Below are 21,910 nucleotides of genomic sequence, written 5' to 3'. Positions count from 1 at the left end.
AACTAAACATATGTATTATCAATGATTCAGGATTTGGAGGTTAGATGCCACAAGTTTTGAAGTAAACATGTTGTAATTTATATGGCCCGGATAGGATATACATTTAGTCTGTTTGATCAATTTTGGTTTCGGTAAAAATTATTCCAAAAAAATTTACGTAATGATTACAACTTGGAGAAAAGCATAAAAATTCAATTGCAGTTCATATTGTTGGTGTACTTTAGCATTTTCACATTAACATTGTATTATCCCATGATTTGAGAGACTTTTTCTTTCTCTCTCCTCATTTACAACGGTATTATCACTGTCGAGTTCAGACAAGCCTCCGTTAACCACCCCTACTAAGGTAGGTCTCCTCTCTCATCTCTCCTCTTCCCTCTTTCCTCTTTTCTTTCTCTCCCCTTATTTCTTTTTCCCCTCTTCCTTATTTCCCAGATCCCCCCTTCTCATATTGTCGGCAACCACCCAAGTGTCGGTGACAGCACCTGCTGCCCTCTCTCTCATCTCCCCCTCTCCTTATGCTCCTTGTTTCTTTTTTGTCTTTATTTTTAGTGGACTGTAGCCATCCCACCCAGAACCCTTTCCCACTGTCGGCGACCACCCAATGTCAGCTCTACCCTCTTTGTTTCTCCCAGTTTCTGGACCTCTCCTTGTTTGTTTCCCCATCCCTGGTGTGTGTGTGTGGGGTGTGTGGTTTGTGTGCAGCAAATAGGGACACCAAACAAGTATTTTCCAGTGTGACGTAGCAAGACTACGAGCTAACCCGTAGGATGCAACAGGACTATTAGTGGTCTTGAGCAGATCTAGTGTACTTCAGGAAGACTCACTCCAGGTTCTTTCGTTCCTTCTTTGATATTTGTGGTATCTGTATATTTTCCTTGCCTACCTCCTTTACATCTACAGTATCTTGTTTTAATTTTTATTTAGTTAGACTTGCTTGCCTTTATATGTCTCTGTCGATAACTTTTATGTTATAGTTAATATATAATTTGTGTCTGCTTACCTGTATCCGTATTTGCACCTTTGAACCTTTAGCTTACTTTTTAGTCTATTCATTTTGTAGCTTTTTCTGGTCTAATGGCCACGATGATCTATGATAGAGTGAGGTCATGTCCTCGGGGGAGTGGGGGGTGGAGAGTAAGGGTGCCAGGGGGTAAGGGACCCTCTAGGTTGAGAGTGGGGTCATGGAACATAGTGTGTTTAATAGGAAAATCTATAAAGTTAGCAAAGATTCTCCATAAGAGTAAAATTAACATAACCTGTTTCCAGGAGACTAGATGGGTGGGTAGCAGGGCTCGAGAGGCAGATGGGTTTAAGTTATGGTATTTTGGGAGGGTGAGAGGGAAGAATGGGGTTGGCATCTTAGTTGATAGGGATCTTAGGGAGCTACTAGTTGAGGTTATGAGGGTGAATGACACGTTGATAGACATTAAGATAGTCGTGGGTGGGTATACTTTGAACGTAGTTAGTGCTTATATGCCTCGGCTGGGTTTGGACGAGGAAGTTAAAAGGCACTTTAGGAATATTTGGATGGGTTGGTGAGGGATATACTGTCCACCGAGAAGCTTATAGGAGGAGATTTTAACAGCTACATTGGGAGGTAGTCTGGGGGTATGGCGGTGTGCATGGTGGCTTTGATTTTGGATATAGAAATGGAAGAGGTACTTCGTTGCTGGAGTGCGCTAAAGCTTTTGATCTAGTAACTGCTAACTCGTGCATCTCGAAGAAGATGGAGCACCTGATAACCTACCGAAATACGGTGTCCAAGATCTAGATTGATTATCTATTCCTTAGAAAGTGAGATAGATATTTATGCATGGATTGCAAGGTCATCCCGAGTGAGAATCTTACGACCCAGCATATGCTTTCTGTTATAGACATAGAGATCAGGTGGACGAGAAGAAAGAGGGTTATGTCTGGTATACCTAGGGTCGGGTGGGATATATTGACTAAGGACAAAGTTCAGGAGTTGAGGGAGAAGTTGTTGGCTATGGAGGCCTGGAGGAGTAGCGGGGATGCGTGTTGTTTATGGACTATGACAACGAATTGTATTAGAGAGGCGGCAAGAGAGGTGTTAGGTGTCTCGAAGGTTTTATCTGGTGGCCACAAAGGTACTGGTGATGGAACGAAGAGGTTCAAGGGAAAGTGAAAGCTAAGAAAGCAGCGTATTTGAAGCTAGTAGAGAGCATAGATGAGGGGGAGAAGAGGGCTAACAGGGAGGAGTATATGAAATCTAAGAAGGAGGAGAAGTTAGCGGTTACTGCAGCTAAGACCGAGGCGTTTGGTCATTTATATGAAGAACTTGAGGACAAAGGCGGGAACAAGAAGTTGTACATGCTGGCGAAGGTGAGAGAGAGGAATGCCCGTGATCTGGACCAAGTGAGGTGCATAATAGACGAGGAGGGTAGAGTTTTGTTGGAGGGGAACATATTAGGTAGAGATGGTTGTCTTACTTCCATAAACTCTTGAATGAAGAGGGAGATAGGAGCATTGTGTTGGGTGAGTCGGAGTACTCGGAGCGACTTCAAGATTTAGGGTATTGTAGACGCATAGGAGTAGGGGAGGTTATAAGGGCTACGCACAGGATAAGTAGGGGTAGAGCGACTGGGCCAGACGAGATCCCTGTAGAATTCTACAACAGTGTGGGAAAGGCGGGTTTGGAATGGCTCTCTAGGTTGCTTAACGTCATATTTAGGACGAAGAAGATGCCTGAAGAGTAGAGGTGGAGTACGATGATTCCATTGTACAAGAACAAGGAGGATATCAAAAACTACAATAATTATAGGGGTATCAAGTTGTTAAGCCATACGATGTAAGTTTGGGAGAGGGTGATAAAAGGGAGGATGAGGAGGAGTGTGTCCATTTCCGAGAACCAATTTGGTTTCATACCGGAAAGATTGACTACTAAAGCCATTTACGTTATGAGGAGATTGGTGAAGCAGTATAGGGTGATAAAAAAAGGACTTACATATGGTGTTCATTGGCCTAGAGAAAGCTTATGACAAAGTCCCAAGAGAGGTTCTATGGAGGTGTTTGAAAGATAAGGAGTGCCTGTAGTGTATATTAGAGTGATCCAGGGCATGTATAATGGAGCGAAGACACGGGTAAGAGCATCACAAGGAGACTCTGAATACTTTCTGGTTGCGATGGGGTTGCATCAGGGTCAGCACTTAGCCCGTTTTTATTTTCCTTGGAAATGGACGCATTGACACGACATATTCAAGGGGAGGTGCCTTGGTGCATGTTATTTGCAGATAACATAGTTCTGATTGATAAGACGCGAGGTGGTGTTAACGAGAGGCTGGAGGTCTAGAGACATACCCTTGAGTCTAAAGGTTTCAAGTTGAGCAGGACCAAGACAGAATACTTGGAGTGCAAGTTCAGAGGTGTTACCCAGGAAGCAGACGGTGATGTAAGGCTTGATACGCAATCATTCCCAGGAGAGAGAGTTTCAGGTACCTTGGTTCTATAATTCAGAATGATGGGGAGATTGATAAGATGTTACACATCGTATCGGAGTAGGGTAGATGAAGTGGAGGCTCTCTTCCGGTGTCTTCTAAGATAAGAATGTGCCTTTGAGACTTATAGGTAAGTTCTACAAGGTAGTGGTTAGACTGACTATGTTGTATGGGGTAGAGTGCTGGCCAGTCAAGAACTCCCATATTCAACAGATAAAAGTAGCTGAAACGAGGATGTTGAGATGGATGTATGGGCATACTAGGTTAGATAGAGTTAGGAATGAAGTTATTCGGGACAAGGTAGGAGTGGCCCCTATGGAGAAAAAAAAATGCGAGATGCTAGGCTAAGATGGTTCGAGCATGTTAAAAGGAGAAGCGCAGATGCCCCAGTCAGAAGGTGTGAGAGGTTGGCCTTGGGGGGTAAGAGGAAGGGTAGAGGTAGGCCAAAGAAGTCTTGGGGTGAAGAGATCAGGCGAGACATGACATAGCTTGAGCTGACCGAGGACATGACCCTTGATAGGAGGGTGAGGAGATTGAGAATTAGGGTTGAAGGTTAGTAGGTAGTCGAGCGTTTTCCTGTGTCTTCCCTAGTTCAATAGTATTAGTGTTAGTATGATATCCCTTTTATCCTTATTTTTCTATTACCACATATCTTGTACTGTTATTTCTTGCCTTCCATATGCCCCAAGTTTTCTATCACTTCATATCTTATACTGTTATTACTGACTATTAGTACTTCTTTCATACTCTCTTTTGCTATCTTGGATCTCGTTTTCTAAATACCTTGTATTACTATTACTTCTTATTACATCCTTTCTTTAGTCGAGGGTCTATCGGAAACAGTCTCTCTGCCTTTTCAAGGTAGGGGTAAGGCTGCATACATCTTATCCTCCCCAAACCCCACTTGTGGGATTACACTGGGTTGTTGTTATTTTTATCCTATGATTTGAGAATTGGTCATAACTCCTAATTAACCCACTACTCTATGATGTAGATAATGGTTATAGCTTTTTTATAACTACTTTCTCATGTTCTGCTACTAATTACACGCTAATTCATCTATTAACCCATGTTTTCCGTGATTTCATAACTTATTACCCCATTTTCTTCCAATTCAATCCAATGAAGAATTCAAACACCTTTAAATAGGAATCTTTTGTTCGTAATATGGTTTATGAAAAATATTGTACAATGCTTGAAAAAGTGAGGTTAGAATCACGAAAATAAAAGAGTTTTACTTTGTTAAAGGTGCTCCAAGTGTTGGATCTTTAGACTCAACAATTTGTCTAGAGTTTGTCTGAGTCATATGACATAATCAAGTTGTTGTACCTTAGGAGAGACAAGTCAAAGTATTACAACTGGACCAGTGAAGATTTTATCACAAACAATTTTAAAGAAATTCAATTTTATTACAGTTGAAAAAATTACTTATATTAAGGTAGGAGATCTCAACGGACATTCTGTTTCACTCTCTTTAAGAGATAGAAGGGTAAAGTTATTTTTACTTGCTGAACTGAAGCGGAGGAAGTGTCATCGTCCTCTGTATCATCGTCAACTGAGGACATCCTCAACCACGACAATACCATGCTTGTTTGGTTTGTCGGTGGTTCATCGTGCCATCTAAAATAGTCGCACATTCCATTATCCTACAAAATAAAAAAATAATTTTCGGTGATTGAATGAAAACACGTACCTTATATAACTTTGAAACACAAAATTTACTCACCTTTGACACTATACAACCCCAGAATCTTTAATCGGAGTTTCTAAGAGTTGTTGAAGTCTTCAACCTATAGTATTTGCCACAAAAGCAAACATCGGGTTCGATGGATGACAAAACAACAATATTGAACTTTAGGATGCCTACGACATCACCGAGGAAGCTAAAGAAGAGAGAACATAGAAGAGGAAGTCGAAGAACATAGGCAGAATGATTTCCCAAGGCTGTTTTATGCTCCAGACTTATATAGCACATGGTATGCATGCGCTACACTAGTCAAATATGACCAGACGTTCATTAAGCTGGATGTTTGTTACTACGGTTCTTTGTATTTTCTTATTAATATTCTTTTGTAGTTTTTTTTACGTCACTTTTATTCTGGCCTCAAGCTATCAACTTGCCAGTTACACCTTGCGCCGTTTTGTTAACTTTATGTATCACTTTAACTATTTATATGACTTCTTATATATGTATGTGTAGTCTTGACTAAAGTTTGCAAGTGGCATGCTATTTGACGTTATCTGTCATTTCAATATTGTTCATTATTACTTTAAGTGCATTGCTATATGCCTCGCTCCGTAATTAACCGTAGAGTATATTTTAGGCTTTATAATGGCTATTTAGCAATTACAATCAATAATTTTTGTGTTGTGGTTCACTTAGGTGTATTTGTCGAAAATTGAAGGGGATAAGTATGAAATTAGGAGTTCAATACCCAAATTCTCCTTTTTTTTAGTTCGTTTGGTAGGATTTTGGCTATCAATTACTAATGTTTAAGTTTTAGTTCCTAACCCTAATATTTAGCTAAAATCCTGCCAATTAATAGTTCTTAGGAAAGGTATATACATGCCAATTTTCCATAAATGAAATCGAAATAGAACTCTGATTCTCCAATTTCAGAAAAAATGCAAACTATTTTTTTTTTTTGCAAGAATTCTTTTCACATCTTTGCAACAATTTTTCCTTTCACAATCTTTGCAAGAATCACTACATTTATACACAGATTTCATTTTGTTAAAATAATTTTTTGTCCGCGAATTCATCCAAAAGAATAAAGGAAAACCTAGGTAACCAAATTGATATTGTCCTCCGCCACACAACCATGTTGAAAGTGTGATAATATGAATATGTTTCATGCTCTTAAAATCTCAAGGATAGAAAAGTTTGGCGAATAAAAGCTCATTCCAAGTATCTTGAAGACCAGGCAAACACCAATGCACACAATCAGCATAGCTAACTGGATTTACCAATTGCTCCGCTGTTAATGGATTCCACTGCTTCTTGTAAATTGATGTGTGAGCATCTTTTCTGTAACTTGAGAGCTGCGTGATGTTGAGAAATGTAATGGGCACTTTTGTTTTACGAAACACTTCTCCAATCACTTGCATTATACTTTTTCTACTATCTGATCCCCAGTAAATTGGGTCCTTTATAATTTTTGTTTCATTGTAACAGTTTTCATTTGGTTCTCCTCCCCAATCTATGCTCCTGCAAAAATAAAGATTAACTACTACTGTTATTTTTTCAAATTTTAATGTGACAAGAAGAATTTCAACAAAAAGTGAAGATTGTTACTTTTGATGAGAAGGTGACATGCTAGTGAAAAAGACTCTGGTTTTCTTTGGATCCATATTCTTTTTCACCCATCTCAGCATACTCTTCATTCCCATTCGATATGCATCCTCCGTTGATACTACCGCAATATCCTTCACTTCATCCTCAAAAGACCCTTGTCTGTGTCAATTTCATTTCAATATCATTTAGCCCTTCACAAACAGACAAATCTAAATAAAAGAAATTTTACACTATCAGTATATTTTGATAGATTGTAGAAAGCTATTTACTTAATTTTTTAAATTACCAAATTAGACTTACTAGAGAAAATCACATGATGTTGTATATTACTTTAATCAAATGTTATAAAAAACAGATTTAAATTTGACTTGCTAAAAGAATACGAGAGGGAAAGATAATTACAAAATGTTGAATTCTAGGCCGGTCATCCACCAAAGATAAGTATTGAACACGACTATATCAGCTCCTTTCCAATTCTTTCCGTGCTTATTTATTGAACCTTTCCTGACAACTCTATCAGATATTCTATGTACCACTGCATCATCGGCATTTGATTCCAGCAGAAATGGTGCCCAGTAAAACTCAATTGTCGCATTGTAATCCTGCAATATTAATTAAATTCAAGCTAAAGCAACACTTATTAAATCGATGTAGTCATGAAATATTGCTATATGCAACTTTAAAATGATCACCTTGGCTGTGAAAACAGAGAGGGAACCAAAAGTTTCAATGGACTTAGCATTCTCAGGAATTAGTCTATGGAGAAGACAAACCATTGAAATATATTGTCCTCTGTTTAAGGAATCTCCCACGTATAACATCCTCTTTCCTCTAAGGGTTTCCAGCATTAGTGTCACATTGAAACTGCAATTGTCATAGAAAACAGAGAATTGATATTGTTAAATTTCCATCAATTATACAGTGTGAAAAAGATTATATAAAAATAAAAAGGTCACCCCGTTTAAGCAGGTAAGAGTTGTTGAACTACACAATAGATCAACATTATCAATTATGGAGCAAGAGAACAATGTAGTCAACCAGGTTAAAAGTACAATGTAGTCAACCAGATTAAGATTAGTGAAGGAATAATAACTTGTGAGCCCAAGTAAAGGTGAAGTTTTGAAGACTTCCAAAGGAACTCAGACATGGACCGGTCCATCTTGTGAAGTACAGTTATGATCAACTCAAACATGTGGGATGCACCTGAAGGAGATAAACCAAACTTATTAGAAGTGATATCTCCTGATCATGATCGAAAATGTTGCATATTGGATAAGGAGAAAGACTCCTTACACAAAGAGAACACGGGTTGAGAAAAGGATAGAGTTAAGAGTATGAGATCAACTAGAACTCTTCCACCATAGAAGAGTAGCATCTGTATCCTAGTCAATCTCTAATTGCTAACCCCTTAAATATCAGTGTTGTTCTATTTTACAGGTAATGCACATAAGTAGAAGTTAAACGTGAATTGAGAGCAAAATAGCAAGGCAATTTTGCAAGCAATTTATGTGTGATTCACGCGTGCAATCCTGAAGCAACTTGAACCAGATAGAAGAACTAGTTCCAAGTGTCTATCTTTTATTCTAGTTCAATTGTAGTAGGTGATTTTACACTATACCTTTCAACTTATTTAGAAGCAATTGTATTAGGTACGTAGAGTTTTCAAGTTAGAGTTAACTTGAAGTTGTCGCAACAATTGAGCCTGTGTGCCACAATGAGATTAGAGTTAATCCTAGGTTTACAAAAGAGTTTTTATAAATGCAGTTTTTGGCTCAGTGATTTTAGTGGTGAGTTTGGGAAAATCATGCTGGAAGGTAGGTCGTGGTTTTTTCTCCTTTTGAGCCAGGTGTTTTCCACGTAAAATCTCTGTGTTCTTTATTTTCTGTATTTATTATTCTGCAACTGTAATAGTTGGAATACATAGAAGAACCAGGTCCTTCTATAATAAAGTTAACCAAAAATTGGGTACCACACAAATCACCTCCCCCCCTCTTGTGTGATATTGAAGTCTAAAATATCAATTGGTATTAGAGCGGGTTATCCTTGAAGAGGCTAACACATTAGGAATAGATCAAGATGAGTGCACCACCTGGAAACTGGGAAGGACAACCCACTACTAGGCATTCACTTTTTAATGGCCAGTATTACTCTGGTGGAAGAACAGAATGAGAGACCACGTCATAGGAGAATACTATGAACTTTGGGACATTGTTACTGATGGTCCCCTAGCTACTACAAAGAAGAATGCTGAAGGAGTGGACGTGCCAAAGATGAGAGCTGACTGTACTGTCGAAGATTTGAAGAAATGGGAAAAGAATGCCAAGGCCAAGAAATGGGTTGTGTGTGGACTAGGTCCAGACGAGTACAGCAGAATTCAAAGTTGTACCACTGCTAAGGAGATCTAGGACACTCTACAAGTGGCCCATGAAGGAACTCCTCAAGTAAAGAGATCAAGAGGAACTCTGTTGTATTCTCAATATGAGAATTTCACCATGAAGGAAGGAGAAACTATCCAAGAGATGTACACAAGGTTTACAACACTAATAAATGAACTTAAGTCTCTTAGAAGAATTATTCTTGAAGAAGACAAGGTTGAGAAGATCTTGACAAGGATCCTGGCAGTAACTTGGAAAAGCAAAATCACTGCCATTCAGGAATCAAAGAACATAGCTACTCTCGAGTTGGATGAGCTGATTGGAAACCTCACTGCCTATGAACTGAGCAGGCAAACCATGAAGATGGATGCACCCAAGAAGGAAAGAAGCTTGGCTCTCAGAATAGCTGAAGGTGCTGACTTAGATGATGATGAAATGGCTATGATCATAAGGGATTTCAAGAAGTACCTAATGAGAGGAAAGGGTTCTTCAAGAGGTACAACCTTCAACAAACTAAGGGCTCCTGAAAAACAGACCAACGAGGGCTGTTATAAATGTGGGAAGACTGACCACGTGATCAAAAACTGTCCTCAGTGGGAAATTGAATGGAAGAAGGAAAGGGCTGAATGAAGAAATAGGAATAAGGAACAAGTTCAACCCAAAAAGAACCAAGGATCAACAAAGGATATGGTTGCTGCTTGGGGAGAAACCTCAGATGAGGACTCAAAAGATGAAATCGGAGATGAACAAGCAATATGGCAATTGGAGAATCAGACGACGAACAAGAGGTTCAAGTGAAGGGAAGTAGCCAAATATGGTACATGGATAGTGGCTGCTCAAAGCATATGATTGGAAGTAAGAACCATTTCCTTTCACGTGAGGACCTAAAAGGAGGTAATGTCTGGAAGAAAGGTGAGATCATTGGGGTTGGAAAGGTAGATAAGATAGACTCACATTCCATTGAGAATGTCTACTTAATAGATGGCTTGAAATATAGCTTAATCAGTGTATCACAACTGTGTGACAGAGGTAACCTGGTAGCATTCACCTCTACTAAATGTTTTGTGATTAATCTCACCACGGACAAGATTGTTTTGCAGGAAAAAAGAGTTAACAATATTTACATTGTAGAGTTAACAATATTTACATTGTAGATTTGTCCACTCTTTCAGAAAATGAACTCACTTTCTTGAGTGTGTTGGATAATGATCCCCTCCTGTGGCACAAAAGACTTGGGCATGCAAGCCTAAATCAACTCAACAAATTAGTCTCCTAGGACCTGGTGATAGGGTTACCTAACATCAAGTTCAAGGAAGACAAAGTTTGTGAGGCTTGTGCAAGAGGGAAGCAGGTAAGATCCTCTTTTAAAAGAAAAAAAGTGGTAAGCACGACCAGGATGATGGAACTGGTTCATATGGATCTATGTGGTCTAATGAGAACATTGAGCAGATGTGGTAAGAAATATGTGATGGTACTTGTTGATGATTACTCTAGGTTTACTTGGGTATTGTTTTTAACATCTAAGGATGAAGCATTTGACATGTTTACTGCCTTTGTTAGAAAAACTCAGAAACAACTAGGTAATCAACTTGCATCAATTAGGTCTGATCATGGAACTGAATTTGAAAATACTAAGTTTGCTGAATTTTGTGATGAGCATGGTATAGATCATAATTTCTTTACACCTAGGACTCCACAACAAAATGGAGTAGTTGAAAGAAAGAATAAGACTCTTGAAGATATGGCTAAGACTATGCTTCTTTCTAATAAACTGCCCCATAGCTTCTGGGCAGAGGCTGTAAACACTACATGTTACATCATTAATAGGTGCATGACTAGACCTCTTATAGAGAAGACTCCCTATGAGTTACTTAAAGGGAGTAAACCAAATATATCCCATCTTAGGTCATTTGAATGCAAATGCTTTATGCACAATAATGGAAAGGACTCCCTAGGTAAGTTTGATCCCAAAAGTGATGAAGGAGTATTCTTGGGATATTCTTCACATAGAAAAGCTTATAAAGTGTACAACAAAAGAACTTTGTGTGTAGAAGAAAGTATACATGTAGTTTTTGATGAAACTAACATTCTTTCTGAGAGACAGGAACATGAAGATGAAGCTATTGGGCTGGTAAAAGAATTGAGTGAAGTCACAGCTCAAGCTAAAACTGCACCAAAAGAAGGAACAGGCAATGGAACAGGTTCTTCCATCCAGGGCAACCTGACGGGGGGAACTGAACAAAGAAGAACTAAAACTAATCCCCAAATGGAACTTGTCCATGAGCATGTTCCTCAGCAATAGAACATGGAAGAAATATCAAACAGAAACCAATTGGTTGTGAAACCTTACAAGTATCAAAGTTCTCATCCCATTAAGAACATAATCACTGATCCAACCTCTGGAGTTAAAATTAGATCACAATTAAAGAATTTGTGTGCTTTTGATACTTTCTTATCTTTTATTGAACCTAAAAATGTTGTTGAGGCTTTGCAGGATACAGACTGGGTAAATGCAATACAAGATAAACTCAATTAGTTTGAAAAAAGTCAAGTTTGGCATCTGGTTCCAAGACTCAAGGATAGATCAGTAATTGGCACTAAATGGATCTTCAGAAACAAGCTTGACGAAGATGGAACTATTAAAAGGAACAAGGCAAGGTTGGTAGTTCAAGGTTACAGCCAGGAAGAAGGCATAGACTGTGATGAGACCTTTGCTCCAGTTGCAAGATTGGAAGCAATAAGACTCCTCATAGCCTTTGCATCATACATGGAATTTACTCTTCATCAGATGGATGTCAAAAGTGCCTTCTTGAATGGCTACATAAAGGAAGAAGTGTTTGTCAAACAACCTCCAAGGTTTGAGAGCAAGGAGTGTCCGGAACATGTGTACAAATTAGACAAGGCTCTCTATGGACTCAAGCAGGCTCCTAGAGCATGGTATGAACGAGTGTCCAAATTCCTGCTTGAGCATGGCTACAAGAGAGGTAAAATTGATAGTACTCTATTCTTGAGGTAAAAAGGTAAGGAACTTCTTGTAGTACAAATATATGTTGATGACATAATTTTTGGGGCAACCACTGACAAACTGAGTAATTAATTTGTCAAATTAATAGGGAGTGGGTTTGAAATGAGTATGATGGGTGAGTTTAACTTTTTCTTAGGCTTGCAGATCAAACAAAACCCAAATGGAACCATGATCCATCATCACAAATATGCAAAAGAGTTGATTAAGAAGTTTAAAATGGATGAATCAAAAGAAATAGACGGTGATTGCAATAGATACTAAATTAGACATAGATGAACCTGGTTCATCTGTTGATCAGAAGTTGTATAGAGGTATGATTGGGTCACTTTTGTATCTTACTACTAGCAGACTTGACATAGTTTTCAGTGTTGGGCTTTGTGCTCATTTTCAGGCAAATCTTAAGGAATCCCACTTGACTGCTGTCAAGAGGATACTAAGATATTTGAAAGGTACTACTGATCTTTGCCTTTGGTACCCTAAAGGTAGCAACTTTAATCTAGTAGGATATGCTGATGTTGACTATGCAGGTTTCCTTGTGGACAGGAAAAACACCTCAGGTATGGCTCATTTTCTTGGTTTATGTCTGGTATCATGGGCCACTAAAAAGCAGAACTCAGTGGCCTTGTCCACTGCTGAGGCTGAGTATGTTGTTGCTACCTCTTGTTGTGCTCAACTGTTGTGGATCAAATAGCAGCTGATGGATTTTGGCGTTGAAGTTGGTTGCATCCCTATCTTTTGTGATAATACTAGTGCTATTAGTATGACCAAGAACCTAGTGCATCATAAGAGGACTAAGCACATAGATGTTAGACATCACTTCTTAAGGGACAACTATGAGAAATGATTGATTACTATTGAATTATGTGCTACTGATAAACAAATTGCTGACATCTTTACTAAAGCACTGAGTAGAGAAAGCTTTGAAAGGAACATGTTAGAATTAGGGATGATTACGATCACCTAATGAGACCAGCTCAGAATACATAATGAAAAAAAAATTAAAAAAAACAATTTTGGCTAGGAAATTTGGAACTTGTGTAAATATCTAGATTAACTTTTGCTCAGTTTCATACTGTAAATAGTATACTCCTGTGACATGTGTTGATATGACTCACTGATCTCTGACAAAATTTTCTCTATTTTGGTAAATTGAGGCATGATCAAGAGAATTCTAAATGAAGAACCTGGTTCATCAGTAATGGTCATCTGAATAACGAGGTATGCTTTTTATACTCTGCACAATTAGAAATATAAATATTTAAATCATGAGAAGAGTCCTGCCTATGTTCCAAAAACACAAAAAATCCTATCCATCTATTTTTTTTGAACCAGTTCTATCTCTACTAGAGTTCTCACCACAAAAAATGCCTAAAATCTAGGAAAGCTTAACCGTTAATTCAACTTGAAATTTCAGGTTGATTAGACCTCTATTGACTACAAAAAGCTACCGTTAGTCATTAAATAGGCTTATTTCTTTAAATACCCATCATCACCCTCTGCCACCCTCACTATTCCAAACCGTCAAAAATCTATTTCGCTCTCAATTGTTCTCTCTTCCAAAAGCCTAACTCACAAACTCTCTCAAGATATCAGTTACAATGTCGAACCCTCAAGATAATCCAGGAACTCCTCTACCATCCTCCCCTTCTGATTCCTCTACACCTTCTCCACCTAGTGCAAACCTCCAACCTAAGAAGAGATGGGTTAAAATGCTTGCTCGAAAAACTGTAGCCACAGGTGTACTGTCAAAGAAATTGAACGCAAAATTGAAGGCTTCCCAAGCCTGATAATCTAATCACTCAGACGATTCTTTCAAGTATGCAAGTGAGGGGGAAGGACCTGCGTCTTCTGACTCTAAGAAGATCCAGAGTTCCACTTCTGAGGTACGTTCTGTATTGGCTGAGAGTGTAGAAAATAGGTTTGTTCTTGTTGGGTCTGTTAGAAATGCGGAAATGCCTGAGTTACGAAGAAGAGGAGGTAAAAATGAAATTGAAAAAGAAAATGAGAGAGAGCGTGCAAGCTGTGATATGAGGGGAACAGGGGTAGAAGTGGTTGATTTGTCACCCACCACTAAGACGATTATACCAGCAATTTGTGGGGCTGAAGTTGAAAAGTAGGAGAAAGTGGCAAGAAAGTAGGGGGAAGTGGATCGTGGGAGGCTGCTGAGGGTTTGATCAATTTAAGTTCTCATGTGAATGAACCCGGTTCATCCATTGAAGAAACCCTAACAGACCTTCTGAAGAAAGTAGGTGCCAGTTATAATTCCAAGAATAGGATAACACTCACACCTAAGATTCCTAGTACTGCAAAACCTTCCAAGAAAAGAAAGGCTTCTTCCCCAAAAACTGCTGAAATTCCCTTGCCAAAGGGAAGAGCCACAAGGAGTAGGGTGAAACAGAGTGAGAGTGAACTACAAAAGGCTTTGGCTAAAAGTAAGAAGAAGAGCATCGGATAAAGGAAAATGTAAGGTTGCAGAGTCCTCTGAAGCTGTTGATGTTGAGGAGATGGAACAGGTCCATCAAGAGGAGCATGCAACAATGGAGGTTCAGACTCCCAAGCCCAAAAATACCAAGACTTCTTCCAAGAAGTCTTTATCTGTGTCTAAGACTGTTGAACCTTTATTGGCCAAGAGGACAAGGTCTGCAATGAAAAACAAACAAGTTAGAATTACTGAGGATGAGGAATTGAGTGGTGAAGAAGAGAGTGAGTCTGATGGTGAACAAGACAAGATGGCCAAGTTTGGCAAGAGAAACATTTTGAAGGGAAAATTGCTGAAAGACCTGGTGGAACCAGGAATGGTTAGATTGGTGGATGCCTTAGCTGCTCAGGGCTGGAAAGACATGGTCCTTCAGATGGATGGAAGGCTAGCTAGGAATGAGATCATTGAATTCATGGTAAATACAGAGGTTAAGGATGGCAGAGTTAGCAGCCTGGTGAAAGGAGTTCAAGTGACCTTCGATGCAAAGAAGCTAGGGGAAATCCTTGACATACCCTCTGAAGGGTATGATGATTACACAAGGAAAAGGTGTTCATGTCTGGACACTCTTCCTACTGCCCTTGAAATTACCAGGAGATTCTGTGATGCTACAGAAGTTAATGAGGCTAGGGCTATACGGAAGAGTGAAATGAGGCCACAACACAAAGTCTTGTTTGAATTTGTCAACAAGTGTTTGCTGCCTCGACAGGAAAGGAGACACACTGCTAATTACATGGACTTGGTGCTAATGGAGTGTCTCGAAAGTACAAGGGAGATCAACTGGCATGCGTTTATTATCAAGCTACTAGACAGGGTTATCAATGGATCCAAGGCCCATGCCACTCCTTATGGGTTCATTTTGACTACTGTTCTTGATCGCTGCAAGGTGCCACTGAAGAAGTGGGAAATGGCCTCAAGCAAAGATCACTTTGGAATCAACACCTTGATTGCCTGTGATTAATTGATCACTACCATTCCCAATGAACCTAGTTCATCTATGAAGACACCTATAAACAACAAAGTCAGAGCCCTAGTGCAGGGGAGTGGAGCAAAGGATGTTGAGATAGCTAGGCTGAAGGCTCGCTTAGCAGAGGTTGAATCTGAGAGGGATGCTCTCAGAACTGAGCTCACCAAGGAAAAGGAGAAGAATGATGGGATTCTTCAAAATATGTTGACCCTTCTCCAAGCCCAAAACCAACCCTCTAGCTCCCCCAAGCCTTAGGATTTTTAGCTTTCATCTCCTGAACCTATCTAGTACCTCCACTGACCCAGATTAGAGATTTCTCTTTCTTTATGCTCATGTTTTGAATATTTTTACTTTCTGATTGTGGATTGTGGTAGCAACATATCTTTATCAATGATATCTACTGTTTTTGTTCTTGTTGACTGTTAATTTTTCCTTGATAATTTAAATATATTTGCTTGATTACTGATGATTGATCCATGGTTGCACTTGCAATTGCCCTAGTGGCCATGAGTAATTGTTAAATTTCTGGGACTCAGACTTTGTCTATGCAACTTTTTGATGATGCCAAAAGGGGGAAGAGATATTGTACTTTATATATTCTGAATAAGTGATGTTTATAACTTAATGAACCTGGTCCTTGATGATAAGTAAATTTTTCTAACTTTTTATTGATGAATACGCTGAGTTCTGACAGGGCCTAAGTGAGTGAAAAGCACAGAGTTTGTCATCATCAAAAGGGGGGAATCTTTTGGCCCAAGTAAAGGTGAAGTTTTGAAGACTGACAAAGGAACTCAGACATGGACCAGGTCCATCTTGTGAAGTACAGTTATGATCAACTCAAACATGTGAGATGCACGTGAAGAAGATAAACCTAACCTATCAGAAGTGATATCTCCCGATCATGATCGAAAAGGTTGCATATTGGATAAGGAGAAAGACTTCTTACACAAAGAGAACACGGGTTGATAAGAGGATAGAGTTAAGAGTATGAGATCAACTAGAACTCTTCCACCATGGAAGAGTAGCATCTGTATCCTAGTCAATCTCTAATTGCTAACTCCTTAAATATCAGTGTTGTTCTCTTTTATAGGTAATGCACATAAGCAGAAGTTAAGCGTGAATTGGGAGCAAAATAGCAAGGCAATTTTGCAAGCAATTTATGTGTGATTCACGCGTGCAACTCTAAAGCTACTTGAACCAGATAAAAGAACCAGTTCCAAGTGTCTATCTTTTATTCTAGTTCAATTGTAGTAGGTGATTTTACATTGTACCTTTCATCTTATTTAGAAGCAATTGTATTAGGTACGTAGAGTTTTCAAGTTAGAGTTAACTTGAAGTTGTCGCAACAGTTGAGGCTGTTGCCACAACGGGATTAGAGTTAATCCTAGGTTTACAAAAGAGTTTTTGTAAATGCGGTTTTTGGCTCAGTGATTTTAGTGGAGAGTTTGGAAAAATCCTACTGGAAGGTAGGTCGTAGATTTTTCACCTTTTGAGCCAAGTGTTTTCCACGTAAAATCTCGGTGTTCTTTATTTTCTGCATTTATTATTCCGCAACAGTAGTAGTTGGAACACATAGAAGAACCAGGTCCTTCTATAATAAAGTTAAGCGAATATTAGGTACCACACAAATCCCCCCTCCCCCCTCTTATGTGGTATTGAAGTCTAAAACATCATAACTCAAACAAAGAATATCTAGCCGGCGATTCACTAGCACTCGACTTAGGTTCTATTTACGTGGCCTAGGTCTTTATGTTACATGCATGTCTACGACGGATCCAGAATTTAGAAGTTATGTGTTTTGATGTGAAAGTTGTAGTTCCAAAATATTTAGATAATTTTGGTTCGTACTTATTTTTCACACACACATGTATTGCCATAACTACGAAATGCTTAGATCCTTCGTCACCCTTGACCTAGCAATTTGATCAAGGAAAAGAATTGCACATGAATAAGTAGATGAACATGACTATACTAAAGATGAGCAAATTTGGCTTAAAACTATACATGCCTTGGAATAGAACAACCATGAGGTTGCCATCTCCAATGCTGATAATCTTTGTCAGGCCGTCCATGTTCTTGGCAAGTTAATTGTGGCTGTATATAAGGACACTCCTCTTCCTCGTACAGCGGTCGGCTATAATCACGAACCCACCTCCCACTGAACATGTCGCACCCTTCCTCTGTCTCTCCAATGGCAAATGGCAACTTCTTATTCTTCTCTACCACCATAATTCCAAAACATAGTTAGATTTTATACAATGATGACACTACAAAAGTTTTTTACACTATCAGCTCACTCGAAAGGTAATTGCAGGTAATTAATAATATCAAGTGGAATTAGTAGCCTGGAAAATAAGGTAAGTAACAGTACGGCTATACGTTCTTTCAACAATGTTCATGCATTCAAATTGATAAAACAAAAACTTTGCTGGTGTCGAATATGATGAATGAATTACTCACTGATTCTTGAAATGGAATTGGGAGGACCAGATAGACTAGAATACTCGAGCTGGCTAAAAATGCAGCTAAAATCTTCACTGTAAAGAATGGTGACAAAGACAATAAAAGCTAATAAAGTGAAGAGAAAAGGAGAAAGACGAGCCTTTCTTAGAATAGAAGATGGAGAAGAAGAAGAGGAGGGCTTCATTGTTTTGAAGCCTTTGGCAATTGGCAGAGCGACTCTGTTTTCGTGTTTTGTTATGGTTTTAGTTAGGTAGTGTATGGCTGAATAAATACAAGAAATAATATGGGTTACGTTTGAAAATGGATTCTTTCCAGCAATTAAAAATATTATTATTTGAGGTCCTTATTGAATATGTAACTGTTCTTGTTATTATTGCGTTATCATCATTGTTATATTAGGTTTGAAGGAAAATTGATAAAGTAACAACGTATTAGTAGTTGGCTTTGTTTCAGAAATTCAATTTAATATTATGATTGCACCAAACCATGGGTCTTTTGTCTTTCTTAATTTCTTAAAGCAAGACTCATTATTGGTTTCATAATTCTTGGTGCCATATTTCTATTTCACAACTATTTAAGTGATGGTCAAATATGGTTAGTAATTTAATTATTGATGGCACAATTCATAAAAGTATACTAATAAATGCGTAATAGCTAGTGATTTGTTTAACTTGAAGTGATGGTCAAATTGCTTAGCTCGTTTTACTTTACAGCTGATAGTTTGAGTAACGTGGGAATTTGATGATAGGATTTCCACACAGCAATGATTTCACTTGGCTTCTAAGTTAAGGTTTTGGTTGTGAAAGATGGGAAATCATTTTCTACACTTTGTATTGTGAATTATATAGCATGGAATGTTTAAGAAATTTGGGAAAGCAAATAGTAGCAACTAATTGGGACTTGTTTAAAGGGTTTAGTTAGAGAGTGATTAAGCTTCCGGTGACATTTCATATTCATTTTAGTTGGCAAAATCGTCTATCTATACAACAGTGAGCCCAGAGTCCACAAATCCTTCACATGGAGCAGGTGATCCCCGTTGATAAATCAAGATTTAAGACTTTTTTTCTAATCATGCGATATATATTTGAAGTTCACTGCTCCTAATCTGGATTAGCCCATGGTAGGTCCACTAAGTGGATAAAGACTCTACTAAGAGGTTTTTCATTTTCAGAATATGAATTCGAGACCTTTAAATATAGGTGGAAGATCCTAATTATCTCATCACATTTAATTTTACGTGGTTCTAATATATACTCCGTAATAAAAGATAGCAGTCTCCGAAAAGCTACACGTCAGACGGACATACTCATCATGATTTACAAGTTATAACCCGTTCCAATTATAGATTTAATTGATCTTCACACATTCAATTGATGCAATTTTGATATCACTATAAATACTATGACAGAAACCTCCCTTTTACTGTTTAAAGAATCACAACCACGGTAGCAATTCCTGGAACTTTTCCAAAAAGACTTACCTTCATTTTAATGGATAGTTGGTTTGTAAAAGACAGGTGTTGTAAATTTTGATATTGTTTACCCTAAAATCGGATAACAATTGAATTTATATGTGATTTTAAGGATACGTGATATAACTTGGCACAAATTAAGAAGATAAATAATAATATCGAAATTAACTGTAAAAGAAACAAATGCAAACCAAACGAATTGAATAGCCTTGGCCCTCGAGTTTGATCACCCTTGAACCAAGTGAAGTTTCAATTTATATAAGAACAGAGTAACAAGATAATGAAAACTAGAGAAAGACAGTATATTGCTTTATATGGTGTGAATATGATGTGTTTTACAAATGATCAGACCCCCCTTATATAGTAGGGGAGTCCTACTCTTGATACAATTCTAAATGCAGTAAGAAATCCCATGATTAGCTAATTAATCGGCCTCTTCTCGATACGTGCCGAGATTTCCGGTGTGATCCTCGCCCGATCGTGGATATTTTGGCTTTCCGTTATTTGGCTCGGTAGGCTTTCCTCGATCTTGCTCGATCTCTATCCTGCTCGATCTCGATCTCGGCTGATCTCGATCTAGATTGGTCTTTGGGTCACGAGCTCGGCAATCTAACTTTGCATCGTGGTCCGATATAACATGGGGTCGAACCTTGGTCTGTCATGTTCCAGTCTCGATTAGTCATATAAAAAGGACAAGACCGATTTGGACCGTATACAGATAGTCCCCTCGTTTCACAGAAAGAAGATGACGAGAAACGATATGAAATTTTCCAATCCCGTCTCGATGGGCCATGTCACACCTCCTTTTTCCGCGCCCGAGGGGCGCAGGGGGAGTTTTTCCAATTAAAGGACAATCGAAACGGGATTGGTTTATTTATTTCAGAGTCGCCACTTGGGAGATTTAGGGTGTCCCAAGTCACCAATTTTAATCCCGAATCGAGGAAAATAATGACTCTATATTATAGTCTGCGTACCAGAAATCCGGATAAGGAATTCTGTTAACCCGGGAGAAGGTGTTAGGCATTCCCGAGTTCCGTGGTTCTAGCACGGTCGCTCAACTGTTATATTTGGCTTATTTATCTGATTTTTAATACAATATGAACTTATGTGCAAATTTATCTTTTAACCGCTTTACTATTATTGTTTTAAAAGAAATGTGAACATCATTTAAAACACGTCTTTGGACTACGTCACATGAAATGCACCCATAATCCGGAACACATTTTATTTGATGTTTTGGGATCGGATTTGGGTCGCATGAAATGCACACCCGAGCTTAAGAAAGTAAATTATTAAACACGCGCCTAAAGAGACTATCGCGTTATTATTTTGGGAAGGCCACGAAATTCACTAAGCGGCCCTCCTGAATTCTAAGTAATTTAAAACAAATATTTACTGAGGGCCCCGTAATTTGTATTTTTATTCGGCGAGGCTCATCTCATTCTTATTTTTTTTAAGGAATTTGCAACGTCATGGAAATGCATCTCGGGCCACGCCACAATCAATGCGCCCGTGACTAGAGACATATTTCGACTCCGTTGAGATTTGGATTTGGGTCACATAAATGTGCACCCGAGTTTAGGGAGATAACATTATTAAAGGCGCGCCTAAAGCAACTAGCGCATTATTATTTTGGGGTAGGGCCGTGAAATTTGCTAAACGACCCATCTCGGAATCTAAGTATTTAATACATATACTTTGTGAGGGCCCCGCAATTTGTCCCTTTCATTTGGCGAGGCTCGTCTCATTTTATTTTTTATTATTATTATTATTATTTATTTATTTTTTTTTTTAAAGGGATGCCAATTTACGCTTTTAACCATACTAAACCTTACAGCTTCTTTACAACTAAAATCTCATGACTTGTTAGAGGTTTAATAAAAGAGTTTTAGCGAATGAGTATTTCGGGATTAGTAATAACATGTACTAAAAATAATTTTTTTTTTTTTGAATGAACTAAGCGAAGTAAAGGACGAACAAATTAACGTCAAACTTGTGTCATAGAACAACTAGTCAAACTTAATTAAACGTCATCAAATAAATAAGAATAACATAACATGAGAATGAACCAAAATGCAGACAATGAAACATAGGCAGAAAATTTCCATACCAATTTTTATATTGCATCTCAAAAAGTTTATTTATCTAATACATCGAGGTTTACTAACCTTAGCACCTCGACCAACTCAGAGCGACAAACACGATTCCGGCGGAACTTAAGCCGGACCTTTCTGAACGAAGAACAACAACGGAACCTCGGACAGCGCCTCGACGTACCGGACCTCGACGAACCAAAGACGACCTCGATGAAATAGAAAGCTTGGCCGAAAAACTGTTGCTGCTGCCGGATTTTTCGAGAGGTTAGCTGCTGCTGGATTTT

At 38.5% G+C, this 21,910-nt stretch overlaps 1 protein-coding gene and 1 long non-coding RNA gene across 3 annotated transcripts; both read right to left on the bottom strand.

Annotated features, from left to right (window-relative positions):
• Positions 1-4,725: 4,725 nt before the first annotated feature.
• Positions 4,726-5,480, bottom strand: LOC138886894 (uncharacterized). Its single transcript, XR_011405842.1, has 2 exons — positions 5,185-5,480; positions 4,726-5,104 (listed from the first exon to the last, which is right to left on the bottom strand). It is a non-coding gene; the product is annotated as an uncharacterized lncRNA (long non-coding RNA).
• A 592-nt stretch (positions 5,481-6,072) lies between these two features.
• Positions 6,073-18,306, bottom strand: LOC104242034 (protein trichome birefringence-like 33). 2 transcript variants are annotated; one of them, XM_009797009.2, is made up of 6 exons: positions 18,057-18,306; positions 17,605-17,815; positions 7,446-7,617; positions 7,156-7,355; positions 6,754-6,912; positions 6,073-6,666 (listed from the first exon to the last, which is right to left on the bottom strand). In XM_009797009.2, exons 1-6 carry the CDS (start codon positions 18,241-18,243, stop codon positions 6,327-6,329), a joined length of 1,269 nt encoding a protein of 422 aa, XP_009795311.1. In that variant the 5' UTR covers positions 18,244-18,306; the 3' UTR covers positions 6,073-6,326. The 2 variants fall into 2 exon arrangements, with proteins under 2 accessions (XP_009795311.1, XP_070027008.1); XM_070170907.1 differs by having other exon boundaries at positions 17,605-17,810; positions 18,057-18,292.
• Positions 18,307-21,910: the final 3,604 nt, after the last annotated feature.

The sequence above is a fragment of the Nicotiana sylvestris genome, chromosome 3 (assembly GCF_000393655.2).
Source record: "Nicotiana sylvestris chromosome 3, ASM39365v2, whole genome shotgun sequence".
Taxonomy (NCBI): domain Eukaryota; kingdom Viridiplantae; phylum Streptophyta; class Magnoliopsida; order Solanales; family Solanaceae; genus Nicotiana; species Nicotiana sylvestris.
This window is presented reverse-complemented; position numbering and strand designations above follow the sequence as displayed.